This window comes from Anomaloglossus baeobatrachus, chromosome 2 (assembly GCF_048569485.1).
Source record: "Anomaloglossus baeobatrachus isolate aAnoBae1 chromosome 2, aAnoBae1.hap1, whole genome shotgun sequence".
NCBI lineage: Eukaryota > Metazoa > Chordata > Amphibia > Anura > Aromobatidae > Anomaloglossus > Anomaloglossus baeobatrachus.
This window is the reverse complement of record NC_134354.1, coordinates 157754-171030: the sequence shown is the minus strand read 5'-3', so window position 1 is coordinate 171030 and position 13277 is coordinate 157754. Positions and strand designations below refer to the sequence as shown.

Below are 13277 nucleotides of genomic sequence, written 5' to 3'. Positions count from 1 at the left end.
TCCCTCCTTGGCAGTCTCCTGTGTGCCTCTCCTGTGTGTTTCTTGTGTTTCCTGATTTCCCTCCTTTGCTGTCTTTCTTGTGTGTCTTGTCTTTCCTCCTCGACTGTCTCTTGTGTTTCTCGTCTTCTTTTCCTGGCTGTCTCTTGTGTCTTATCCTCCCTCTTTAACTGTTTCCTGTGTGTCTCGTCTTCCCTCCTCATCTGTCTCTTGTCTGTCCTGGTTTCCCTCCTCGGCTATCTCTTGTGTGTCTCATCTTCCCTCCTTGGCTGTTTCTTATGTTTCCTGATTTCCCTCCTTTGCTGACTTTCTTGTGTGTCTTGTCTTCCCTACTTGGCTGTCTCTTGGTCTCTCGTTGTCCCTTTTTCACTGTCTCCTGATTGTCTCATCGGTCAGCCACTTGTCACATTTTCACTCCTCTGCTGTCTCTTGTGTGTCTCGTCTTCCCACCTTGGCTTTCTGTTGTAAGCCTCGTCTTCCCCCTTTGACTGTTTCCTCTGTGTGAGTGGATTCCAGTCTTTTTGCCTTGTGAACTCGAAACAATAAGATTAGTTTTCTGAGTGCCCATGGGATCAGACATCGCAGCCTTGTCCGGTGTGCTGCCCAGGATGTCTGTTATTAATGCACAGGCCGGCACTTAAATACTTTAACAGACAAAGGAAACTTTTCGCCTGTTGGCAGAATTTAGAGGGTGAACAGAAATGTGAGACGTCTCCACTCAGAAGTGATAGCTCCTGTTTCATGGTGGTCAAACAGTTATGAGAAAAGACTGAGATACGGAGACAATATGGATTCTGTTCTCACATTCCCCTCTTTTGTAGCCAGTTTTGGGTATATTGGGAGTTACATAGGAGGGCACTGCGCACGTCCTTTGGACTTTCCTACCTGGATACCCATACATGCATCAGAACGCTGGATCTCTTCTCGTTTGGGGCCATAACCTACCACCCAAGGTTCTTTGACAAGGTTTGTCTTTACACATTGGGTATAACCAAGATGAGCGCTTTTATGGATACATAAACTGACAGATCAGTACTAGTTGCACACCTTCAGAGACCCCTGATTAGACCCTAGAACCAATTGTCTGGGTTCAGGAAAGCGAATGTCTCCCCCACCAGGAGTCTTTGCCTGCATTATGTTCCTGTAAACATTTTTTCCCATTTCTCGGCTATTTTCTGTTTATCGGCTCCTCTAAGAAATCTCCAGGTGAGAGCATTATATGACCACATGTAGGACCTACTATCTGCTACCACATCAGCCTTCTCTTGCTGTGAGATAGTCTGCACTCTGGTGGGTTCAGTGGAGACCCTCATTCTGCTGGTGCTGTGCCTCTTTACAGTGGTCACCATGTATTCAAGGGGGTTTTCCCTCAAGCTTCACTCAAGTTGCTCTGGTTTGGCGAACCTGAAATTACCCTTTTAAAATTTTGGCTCACGGTTCTGTCTTTAGTGGGTTTTTTTTAGGAACCCCAGTGTCCTGGCTCCTGACACTGACTCAGGGTCTGGGATGGAAAAATACACAAGGCCTGTACATCGCCGGTTGATCGATCAGGCTGCATCTGATCTGACTGAGAAGTCTAATCCTGTTCAAGGGGCTGAGCCAAAAAGTATCTCGTATGTAGGGAGACCTGGAGTGTATCTTATTGAGATGAGAGCTAAAGGGGAGCACTCGATCCATGGCTCCTGCTCTACCTTCTGGATTATTAACGACAGCCGCTTCATATAACAATGGCGGCCATTATTAGCCTTATTTCCTCTTCACCGTTTTAATATGCTGATCAGGAATAAGAGTATCGCTCCCCCCAAGGCCGATAATCCTGCAGGTGAGAACTGTAAACAGCCGATACCCACAGGCATTGGACCCGACCTGTTTTGGAACCAATCAGGGCCAATTAACCACTTAAGTACCGTTGTCAATCACAACAGTGGTATCTAAGTAGTTTTAAAGGCAAGTTGATGGAATCCCTCTGGCAGGATCGGCCCACCTTGATTGTAATCACAGGTGCCAATTGTTGCCATTGAACCTTGAGGTCACCTGCTGACCTCAGCGTATGGTGGCTGGTTAGTCCTGCTATGAGCAAAGTGTGTCGTTGAGACACTCGGGTGTCATGTCCTGCAATACATGAGAACAGTGATCAAACTAAAAAATATTCATGTCCCACAGTGGGACTAAGTGTAAAAGAAGAAAAGTTAAAATATGTAAAAAAAAATAAAATAAATAAACAGACAAAAGCGCTCACAAAAAAACAGTGTTGCCGCTAAAAAACACAGCCTTTGTGTAAAAACAAAAATGAACAAAAACTTTCACATTGGTATCAGTGCGTCCAGAACGACACAAACTATAAAACTGTCATGTTACTTATTTCATACCTCCAACAACATAAAGAAAAAAAAATACAAGTTGACAATGTCGCTCCCTGACCTATTAATTTTCCTTGGTTTTCATCCCTTACCCTTTAGGACCCTGCAGATTACCTCAGCCTTCCAGCTACTTTTCCTCAGCACTTCCCTTGGTGTCTTTGTACACCTTCACATCCTATTAGTGCTGGTGATAGCACTTCTACCCTTTAATAATTCTTCAGTGCAAACAGTCAGCATGTATACATCTGGAGGAACTTTGTTATTGCAGTTCTCCCTGAGTCATCTGGAGATAACTTGTTTGTTTACTTTCTCCCTGTGTCTTCTTCTTTAGGGCTTAGTTTGGTTGACTAAGTGCTCATCCCATCTGTTCCCTAGCTAGGGCCTATTTCAGGGTCAGCCAGGGTCAGTTATCCAGCTCTAGGCATAGGTTCCGCACCTATCTATGGTTTTGAGGGAACCCAGGGCCCAGTGGCAGGCTTGGTCAGGGGTCACCATCTCCTCCTTTACTTGGTATTTCCCATGCCTAGCGTGACATAAACATTCCCAAATCTTGTAACTGTTCCTTATAGGACATAGTTTGTAGACCAGCCATAATTCTGGTCGCTCCTCTCTGAACTTGCTCCATTTGGTTTTTTTTGAGGTCGTTTTTTTTTTTTTTTTTTTTTTTTTTTTTTTTTTTTTATAATGTGGTGCCCAGAACTGGACTCAGTATTCCAGATGAGGTCTGACCACAAAGGAGTAGAGGAGGATAATGACTTCACGTGATCTGGACTCTATGCTCCTCTTAATACAGCCTAGACCCGTGTTTGCATTTTTTGCTGCTGCATCACACTGCTGACTCCTGTGCAGTCTGTGATCTATTAGTATACCAAAGTCTTTTCACACGTGTGCTGTTGCTTAACCCTAATCCTCCCATATTGTAAATGTTTTCTTAATTTTTCTTGCCCAGATGTAGGACTTTGTGTTTCTCCCTGTTATAAACCGTTCTCTTACTTACTGCCCACTGTTCCAGTTTGTTTAGATCGTTCTGATCTTTCTCTCTTCTTTCTTTCACGCTCTTTCTCTCCCCTGTATTAGTTATCCCTCATAGATTTGTGTCATCTGCAAATTTAATCAGTTTTCTCTCAATTCCTTAATCTAAATAATTGATAAAGATATTGAACAACACAGGGCCCAGGATAGAACCCTGTGGTACCCCACTTGAGATATTCTTCTGCCTGGATGTGGAGCCATTTATGTCCACTTTTTGGGTCTGATCACTAAGCCAGTTACGAATCCACCTAACAGTTGTCTTGTCCAATCCATACTTGGTCATTTTTCAAATAGGATGGTATGAGATACTTTGTCAAATGCTTTGCTGAAATCAAGATCTACTATATCTACTGCATTTCCCTGATCCACCCAGTCAGTGATTCCATCATAGAAGGAAATGAAGTTAGTCTGACATGGCTTATTAGTTACAAACCCATGCTGGCTCTGGCTAATCACTTCATTCTCATCCAGGTACTTGCATACATGTTGTTTAACCCTAGCATGCGTGACGTCACAAATCTACACTTTTACGTAACGGGGGCCTTTTAGCAAATCATATGGAGAAACTCACATAAATAACTTCACAAGTTTTATTTCAAAATTGCAAAATAAGATATGAATAATGCACAATATTTTAATTATAATTTTTTGCAGAAAACTCCCCCAAAAAAATTGTTTCCAAATTTCAAACAAAGATATGAAAAACACACAAAGGTATATAAATCTAGAGTAATCTAGCTGCAGCTACATTTCTTTTCTAACTTTGTTTTCAATTTTATTGCTCTTCCAAACAATTTTCATATTCCATTTTCTGAAGAATGTTCTTTACAGACATTTTCCCCACAAGTGGTACAATATTGCTCAGTTTTCCTCTCAAAGTTTCTTGGACAAATGAAACCACGCTCTCGTTTTCTTTCTCCTGGCCCTGGAATATCCTGAAACTGGACGCCACACTGTTTCATTGCTTCTTTAGTTTGCTATGGCAAGCTTTTCATATTGCTTTGCTCCATCATGTGAGGCATTACTGTTGGGATATGTGCTGGCTACTGGGCTGCCAGCTTTCTGCTGACTAAGTGCTGACTAAGTGGGGGGCTGCTGCTGGAGCGGTGCCCTGCAATCCCCAGGTATAACGCACCATAGGGCCTCCTGCCTTTACCGATTTTTTTTTCCCCCCCCTGCCTGTTCTCTGGAAGGCATCGTTCTTTGCCCTATGAGCCTGAATCAATTCCTGTCTTACCCTTTAGTTACTGGGATCCGGTCTTTTATGTCCTTCCCTCTCGGCTCGGGGACGCTTTCACAAGTCACTCCCTAATAGATTTCTTTAGACAGTTCACAGAAGCCGTTCTTCTTTGTCCTGAGTTATATCTTTAAGGTTACAGATTACTCTGCTTTGTCAGAGGTCAACGCTGCAGGACTTTACAGTCTTCTTCCCCTGAGTCCATAAACATTCAGTCCCATATCGAAGAATTAGATCTTCTTTTGGTGGTTCCGTTTCCTGCTTTATAATATGTGCAGTCACGTCTTACCCCTTTTCGTCTACCAATAACTCAAGGTCTTGCCATGTAGAGTTACTTGTAATTTGTATCTCTTGCATCTGCTTGCTGTGGTTAGGAAGCAGTTTCAGCAAAGCCAACGGATCACTTAGTATCAAGGACCTGTACTTGTCTGCAGTCACCTCTGCCTGAGGAGGACTTCTGGTACATGGATCCCCCCCCATGTCCTCGTCTTTTGTTGGGGTCTCCTCCATCAGCCCCCACCTATTTGTATTATTCTCATCCTACTCCATGTCGACCGATTTGAGTGAAATAGACAAGATGGATCACAGAGACAAAATGGAGTATGTTCTCACGTGTGTCTCGTTTGTCCACCAGTTGTCTCGTCTTTCCTCCTTTACTGTTTCCTGTGCGTCTCATCTGTCCACCGGTTGTCTTGTCTTTCCTCCTTGACTGTCTCCTGTCTATCTCTTATCTATCCTACCGGGTCGGTTAAATCTCAGAAAATGGGACTATTGCGGTTTTGCCTAGCGGCTGCCCGAGCCGTGATCCCCGGACACTGGAGGTCCACCCGTGCCCCCGCCTTGGATGAGTGGCTTGGGGAGATGGCCTCCCTTTACAGAATGGAGAGTCTCACTGCTGAAATTCAGGACGCTACTGAAAAATGTATTAAGATCTGGAGTCCCTGGGTCATTTTTTTGGATTCTCCGGACTTCAGGTCCCTCTTTGGGGCGAGTTGAGACTCTACCTAGATTTTCCCTGCTAGTTATTCCCGGCCCTTCCTTGCCCTTCCCCATGATCCTTTTCCCCGTCATCATTCACTTTGTCCACCTTCCTCTTTCTTTCTCTTTTATTTATTTTCCTTCGACTGACCATTATGTGCCTCTATGGTATGAATGGTAAATCTTTGCTGTTTACGTTATAGTTTATGGATTTTCTACTTTTATAATGGTTCAAGCCAGAATGACATAAATGTTCTTAAATGTTCTTTATTGTAACAAACTGTATATGGCTACAACCATGCAAAGCCTTTCATGTTTCATTGCATTCTTGTTTTTTGTTTTTTTTTTTTTGGTTTTGTCTCTATTTGGGGGTTTGCCTTGTTCTGCCGCCCTGCTTATTCTATCCAACCCTAGTTTTTCAATAAAAAGATTAAACATTGACTGTCTCCTGTCTGAGCTGTCTTCCCCACGACCCTGCTCATCGTCTTTCTTTCATCCTATCTTTGGTTATTCCTTTTGCCTCACCCCACCTCCTCTGCTGGATGTATGGATATGAGCAGCGCCTGTGTTGTTGGCTATCTCATACCTGGAGTGTCATGATGTTTCCTTCTTTTGCCAGTGTGGCATACAGAAGCAGTGGCGCATGTGCTGAGAAGGTGAACCCTGAGCGCAGTGCACAGCTGAAGACTCTCATTCTCCACTACTTCGAGGGTAAGGAACCTCTGAACGACCCAGAAGAGGCCGACCTTGCAGACGGTCAGGTGAAGGTATGTGCACATAAGTAATCGTGATGTTATCATTTTGCAATTACCTCAGTCCTCTGGAGGACGGAAATTTTGTGTCTCCATGTTGTCTGCAAGACTGGGGGTCGCCTCAGATTGCTCTTCCTGTCAATGTGCTGATTGGCAGTGTAGACACTGGTGACACCCGCAGTGAATGGGAAGAAGCATGGACAGAGCCCCTGATATAAGCTAAAGTACGGGGGCACAGATAGCGGATGAGGGACACTGTGGTATTAGATTGACGGAGAATAAACATAAAATGGTCTACCCCCCTTGTGGATGATTTCACTGCCAGGAAGAGGTCCACAAGCGTGTTCGTCATACGATGTTTGTCATAAGAGCTAAACATTATTAGGACACTGGGTGGTTATGATGAGCTTTCCATCTGCTCAGACCAGTCACTGTATAAATCAATGGAAGGATCCAATTAAGGCTATGTGCGCACTAGAAAAGTGATTTTTCACAAGAAAATTTCTTGAGAAACTTCTGGGAGTTGAAGATTACCGCACCTGCGGTAAAAAAACGCACCAAAACCGTGGGAAAAACGCATGCGTTTTTCCCGCGGTTTTTGTGCAGGTTGGTCCCTGCGGTTTTTTTTTATGCTGTAACTGCAATAAATAATATAGATAATAGATAGATAATCGATAGTGACAGATTATGGATAGAGGGAAAGATGGATAGATGAATAGATAGATAGATGAGAAAGACCTATATAATGTCCCACCTCCCTGCATTTTCTAAGCTGGCACCCTTTAGTGACTTTCATGTGGCACTAAAGGGTGCCTAGCCTTGTATTTAGCCATAAAATAAATAATTAAAAAAAAAAACGACGTGAGGTCCCCCCATCTTTTGTAGCCAGCTAAGGTAAAGCAGACGTCTGCAGCCTGCAAACCACAGCTGGAAGCTTTACCTCGGCTGGTAATCCAAAACAGAGGGCACCCAACGCTGTTATTTAGCATTAAATAAATAATTTAAAACAAAAAATGTGGTGTCCCCCCCCCCCCCCCCTAAAATGGATCACCAGCCAAGGTAAAGCGGAGAGCTGTGGTCTGGTATTCTCAGACTAGGGAGGTCCACGGTTATTGGACACTCCCCAGCCTAAAAATAGCAGGCCGCAGCCTCCCCAGAAGTGGCGCATCCATTAGACGTGCCAATTCTGGCGCTTCGCCCCAACTCATCCTGTTGCCCTGGTGCGTTGGCAAAGGAGGTAATATATGGGGTTGATGCCAGATGTGTAATGTCACCTGGCATCAGGCCCTGGGGTTAGTGATGTCACGCGTCTATCAGATACCTGACATCACCAACCCAGTCAGTAAGAAATAAAAAATAGACAACAAAAAAAGTTTTATTTGAAAAAACACTCCCCAAAACATTCCCTCTTTCACCAATTTATTGAAAAGAACAATCAATTCCACGTCCGGCGTCATCCAATAAGGACAGGGGTCCCACGGCGATCCATACCATAGTCACTGTCTCAGTCAGTGAAGAACAGAATGTTCCCCATTGGCTGGGAGAGCAATGCAGTGACCTGAGCTAACATCAATAGCCCAGGTCACTGCAGGGGATGACGAGCGCTGCAGTCAGGAGGATAGATGAGATCATTACCTGCTGTGATAATCTCCTGTACTGCTGACGTCAGCGCTGTCACTGACTTCTATGCTCGCCGCGTTGTCAGCAGTATCGCGAGCGCCCGTGACGTCACTGCTAGTGACAGTCTCGGGCCTCTTGCGAGACGGGCATAGACAGCAGTGACTGCGGTGACGTCAGGAGGCAGGAGATCGTCACAGCAGGTAATGATCTCATCTCACCTCCTGACAGCAGCGCTGGTCATCCCCGCGGCTGCACGCACTGCTGTGTATCAGTGTCTGCCAGCACTGCAGCCTGACAAGCTGCTGACACTGCGGGCACACACTGACACGCTGCAGTGCAGGCAGCGGCGGGGCTGGAGCGGGACACAGACTGCACGGGCACCTGGAGGTCACACGGAAGTGCTTCTGTGCGGCGTCCAGGGAGTGTGACGTGTGTTTACTCTGCTCCACTTCCTCTTCCTGGCATAATGACATCACTCCCTGCAAAACCGCAGGCAGCGATGAGCATTACCGCAGGTAAATCGCGGCTATACCGAGGGTATACCGCACATCATTTGCTACCTGTGGTATACCCCCGGTATTTCGTGATTACATTACAGTGAATGGAGTGAAATACCAGGGGTACCTGCGGAAAAGAAGTGACATGCACATTTTCTCAAGAAATTTTCTCAAGAAATTCTTCAGAAAATTGAGAAAAAAATGCAACGTGCGCACAGCTATTTTTTTTTTTTTTTTCCCATAGGTTTTGCTGGGAAATGTCTGCAGGAAGATTACAAACATTTCTCATGAAATTTCTGCAGCAAAACCATGGGTAAAAACGTGGGTAAAACGGCCTAGTGCGCACATGGAGAAAAGCTGCCTGTTTAAATATCAGTAGCCGGTGGTGAAGAGCTCACTGATACCAGCGCATCCTGTAATAGCAGCCTCGGGGTAAAAAACTTGTTTCTGACCGTTCTTCCTGCTGAATCTTCCCCCATCACTTGTGAGTGATATTATTGAGGAGTGGAAAAAAACGCAGCAACTCAGCCACGAGCTGGAGACCCCGTAACGTTACAGAGCGGGGGGCTGAGTTATGAGGTGCAGAAGAGTCCCCATTGCTCTGCTGACCCCACAACTGCAGAGTCCAGACCTCTGGCATTCACATCAGCACAAATACTGTGCCTACTGGGAGCTTCATGGCTGAGCAGCTCAGCCGTACAGCACCAAGCACAAGGCCGTGCGTCGAATGCCGAGCATCGGATGGAGCGGTGTAAAGCCGCCACTACTGGACTCTGGAGGAAATGTATTCTGTGTATAAAGTGTTTTTATTTGATTTTCAAAGTTCATGAACTAACATTTAAGAGGGGGGGGGGGGGGTGGAGGTTTAGGAAAGTTAACTTTATTGGGAAAACCTGGGAAAGATTTTGGGGGGGGGGTAAAAAAAAAGGGGGGAGGACAGTAAGGGGAAAGGAATGAACAGTTTACATGATGATCACATTTTACAACAATTTACGAAGTTTTACTAAATATATTTCCCATGCTTAATTACCTGAGAAAAGAGAACAATCATTCTAGATGTTTTTTAGTTGCAATGGACTCGTGAAGATATCAGTCCAGGGTTTCCATCATGTGTTATATTTTCCTATTTGTTTTCCTCTTCATGCAAAGTTATATTCGTACGTGTTATGCAAGGACACTCTATGATATCATTTATAGAGGGCACTTGAGTTTGTTTCCATTTTGAAGCGATGGCTAGTTTGGTTGTTAACAAGATGTGGCAAATTATATGTCTGAATTTGACTGGGACTTGATCCAAACCTATTGAGAAAAGTACTAACTGAGGGGTTAAACTGATATTTAGTTTAGTAAGTCTTAAAATTAAATTTTTGATGTCCCTCCAAAGAAGGTCAAGTTCCTTACAGGACCAAAATATGTGTGACAGATTACCTATCTCGCCGCAATTTCTCCATCAGTCTGATGAACAATTGGGGTTTATTATGTTTAATTTATAGGGAGTAAGATACCATCTTGAAAGTACCTTGTAATGAGTCTCTCTTGGAGAGTGATACAAAGCGAATTTGAGTAAGGTATTTCTAACGCTTTCCTTGTCAAGTATAATATTGAGCTCATTTTCCCATGCTATTATGTTGGTGCCTTTGTTAATTCCCATGTCCTCATTAAATTTATTATATATATATATTTGTTTTCCAGAATAAAAGACTTGAGGGATTATTTAAGAGGTTGGTTATGTCTTATAGGGAGTGTAAAAGTAACTTTGTCTTGAATTTGGACAGAGGTCTGGACTACGAATCAACTGGTCCAAGTCGGCTTTAATGCCGTTGGACCCCCTTCCGGGGGACTTTTCGGACGTACAGATTCCAGTTCCTGTGGTCCGGGAGTTTAAATATCTGGGAGTAATTGTCAGCCCAATCCCGAAGGATTTCCAGGGCCTAAATCTGGAACCCCTGTTACAGCGATTCAGAGCAAAAGTGCATACCTGGTGCCGTTTGCCGCTATCAAATATCGGCAAATCCAATTTAATTAAAATGGTAATGATGCCACAATTACTATACCTTATACATAATTCTCCAGTGTGGATATGTAGGGAATTTTTTGTAAAAATTAATACAATATTCAGGGAACTTATTTTGAAGAAAAAGCAAGCTAGGATTCGACTGGAAGTGCTACAGCGGGGAAAGGAGGACGGAGGACTGGCGGTACCAAACCCATATATATATATACTATATAGCCTCCCAGATGCAACATCTGAGGGGTTGGGGCAAAGAAGGAGGGTATGATACCAGTGGTGATATAGTGAGAGAGGGATCAGTATGGAAGTACCCAGGTTGCCGGTTGGATGTGGGACAAAGACAGATAAATGGGGCACGATATCCCACACTGGCTATGATATTCCGGGTGTGGGACAGGGGTAAGTCTCTTTTGGGGATAAGCAGACCTACAGAGCTCTGGCCACTGTGGCAGAACCCCGACTTGCCAGAAATTAAAAAATTAGTAGGGTTCAGAGGATGGGAGGATAAAGGGATCCATTTAGTGTCACAAGTACTACAAAATAATACTCTTAAAAGCTTTGAACAACTGAGAACGGAGTTTCACCTTCCGCATGTCTTTTTATCAGTATTTGCAGCTGAGACACGCACTGGAAAGACAGGGGAGGACAAACCCGGTAACAGTGACACATAATCAAACATTACATAGGCTGCTTACATCTGAGTCCTCTTAAGGGTCTTATTTCGGAACTATATAAAAAATTACTACCTGCCCATCTGGAAACACATCCATTGATTGTTAAAAGCAAATGGAAACGAGACGTCGGTCCCCTGACGGAGGCCAGTGGTCTGATATATTGGAACAAGTTCCTAAACTGGCGGTATCGGAGTGCCAAAAGCTGTCTCAAATATATCTCATCCACAGGGTATATAAAACTCCCAGTCTACTATTTTTAAGATGGGACTCAGACCAAACACACAGTGTGTTAGGTGTGGACAGGATGATGCCCATTTGATGCATGTTATGTGGGAGTGTGGACACATTGGTGATTTCTGGAACCAAACCCTGGGACTTATAGATCAAATACAACCGTCGCCCCGCCTGTGCCTGTTGAGTCTGTGGGAAGAAGAAGTGGATCCGGATTCTCCAACAGCCCTGGGAATAGCCCGTATCTTGTACCAAGCAAGAAAGCTACTTGCATATCACTGGTTAGACCCTCTACCACCAACATTACCAGAGCTCAAAAACAAATTAAATAACGTCATAAGATTGGAAAGGGGAGTTTATTTAAAAAGAAAAACATTGAAAAAGTTTTACAGCATTTGGCGGCCATGGATGGAATTGCCGGGCCTACCCTCTAGTGCACTGGTTCGGGATGCAATGCTGGACCGGCTACTGTTGTGCCTGCAGTGATGGCACGTGTGAGGAAGGGAATTAAAACTAGTTTTTTCTGTGACAAAGTGGACTTTGAATGAAGAGATGAGAGAGGCCTGGAACGGTTTCATGGATGACTGCACGGAGAGGGAGGGGCGGGAGAGTATAGCAATATGATGTGGAGCGACACGGCTGATGGAGGAGGTGTTCCTGTTAGTCTGAGGCATTATTGCATAATTTAAGTTTTGTTTATTTGTAGAGCCACGAGGTTTGTAGGCTCAAGCTATATAATATAATTATGATTTGAGAACCTGATTTATAAATCACATGTGTTTATCTGTTTATTGTTATCAGTTATATGAAAAGTGAAATACTCTCTGTATTGATCCCTAATGATTTAATAAAAAAAGATCTGATTTTAAAAAAAAAAAGTAACTTTCTCTTTTATTAAATAGTGATTAATATTTTCCCAGTTTATAATTTCTGAGTTGGGGATTTTATACTAAAGGCCGCTTTACACGCTGCGATATCATTACCGATATTGTTAGCGTGCGTACCCGCCCCCATAGTTTGTGCGACACGGGCAAATCGCTGCTCGTGGCGCACAAAATCGCTCGGACCCGTCACACTACTTACCTGCCTAGCGACGTCGCTGTGACCGGCGAACCGCCTCCTTTCTAAGGGGGCGGTTCGTTCGGCGTCACAGCGGCGTCACTAAGCGACCGCCCAATAGAAGCGGAGGGGTGGAGATGAGCGGGCCGTAACATCCCGCCCACCTGCTTCCTTCCGCATTGCCGGTGGAGACAGGTAAGGAGATGTTCGTCGCTCCTGCGGTGTCACACATAGCGATATGTGCTGCCGCAGGAACGACTAACAAAATCGTACAAGCAGCAGCATTGATAATTGGGAATAGGGGGGCATGTTACCGATTAGCGATTTTGCACATAAAATAGCTCATAGGTGTCACATGCAACGACATCGCTAAAACAGCCGGATGTGCGTCACATATTCCGTGACCCCAACGACATCGCTTGAGCGATATCGTAGCATATAAAGCGGCCTTTAGACTGTATTGTCTGAAAAGGGGCTAAAATATCCTCTTCTATGATGCCAATAAGATTACCAATCCCTTGTTTTTTCCACTCCCTCAGATTAAATCCTGGTCCAATAAGCTCCAAGACTTCTAGTGGTATATATTTTAAAGACGTTTTATCCTGAATCTTATCAAGCAGGTTTAACAAGTATTTCCATGATAGAATAGTGCAGTCATGGCGAACCTTTTACAGGCCGAGTTCCCAAACTGTAGCCCTAAACCCAATTTTTTTTCCTAAGTGCCTAAGTTAATTGTAACCTTACCTTTGCCGTCTTCTCTTCTCTTCAGCAGGGGGCACCATGCTCATACATGCTTACCACACATTGAAGCTGAGCCCCTGCCCTTTCC

At 44.3% G+C, this 13277-nt stretch overlaps 1 protein-coding gene across 1 annotated transcript in view; it reads left to right on the top strand.

Annotated features, from left to right (window-relative positions):
* The window catches only part of RECQL4 (RecQ like helicase 4), a 128717-nt gene that overhangs the window by 98273 nt on the left and 17167 nt on the right, over positions 1–13277 (top strand). The window contains 1 exon segment of the mRNA XM_075334804.1: positions 6224–6371. Within this exon segment, the coding sequence (XP_075190919.1) occupies positions 6224–6371 (148 nt within the window).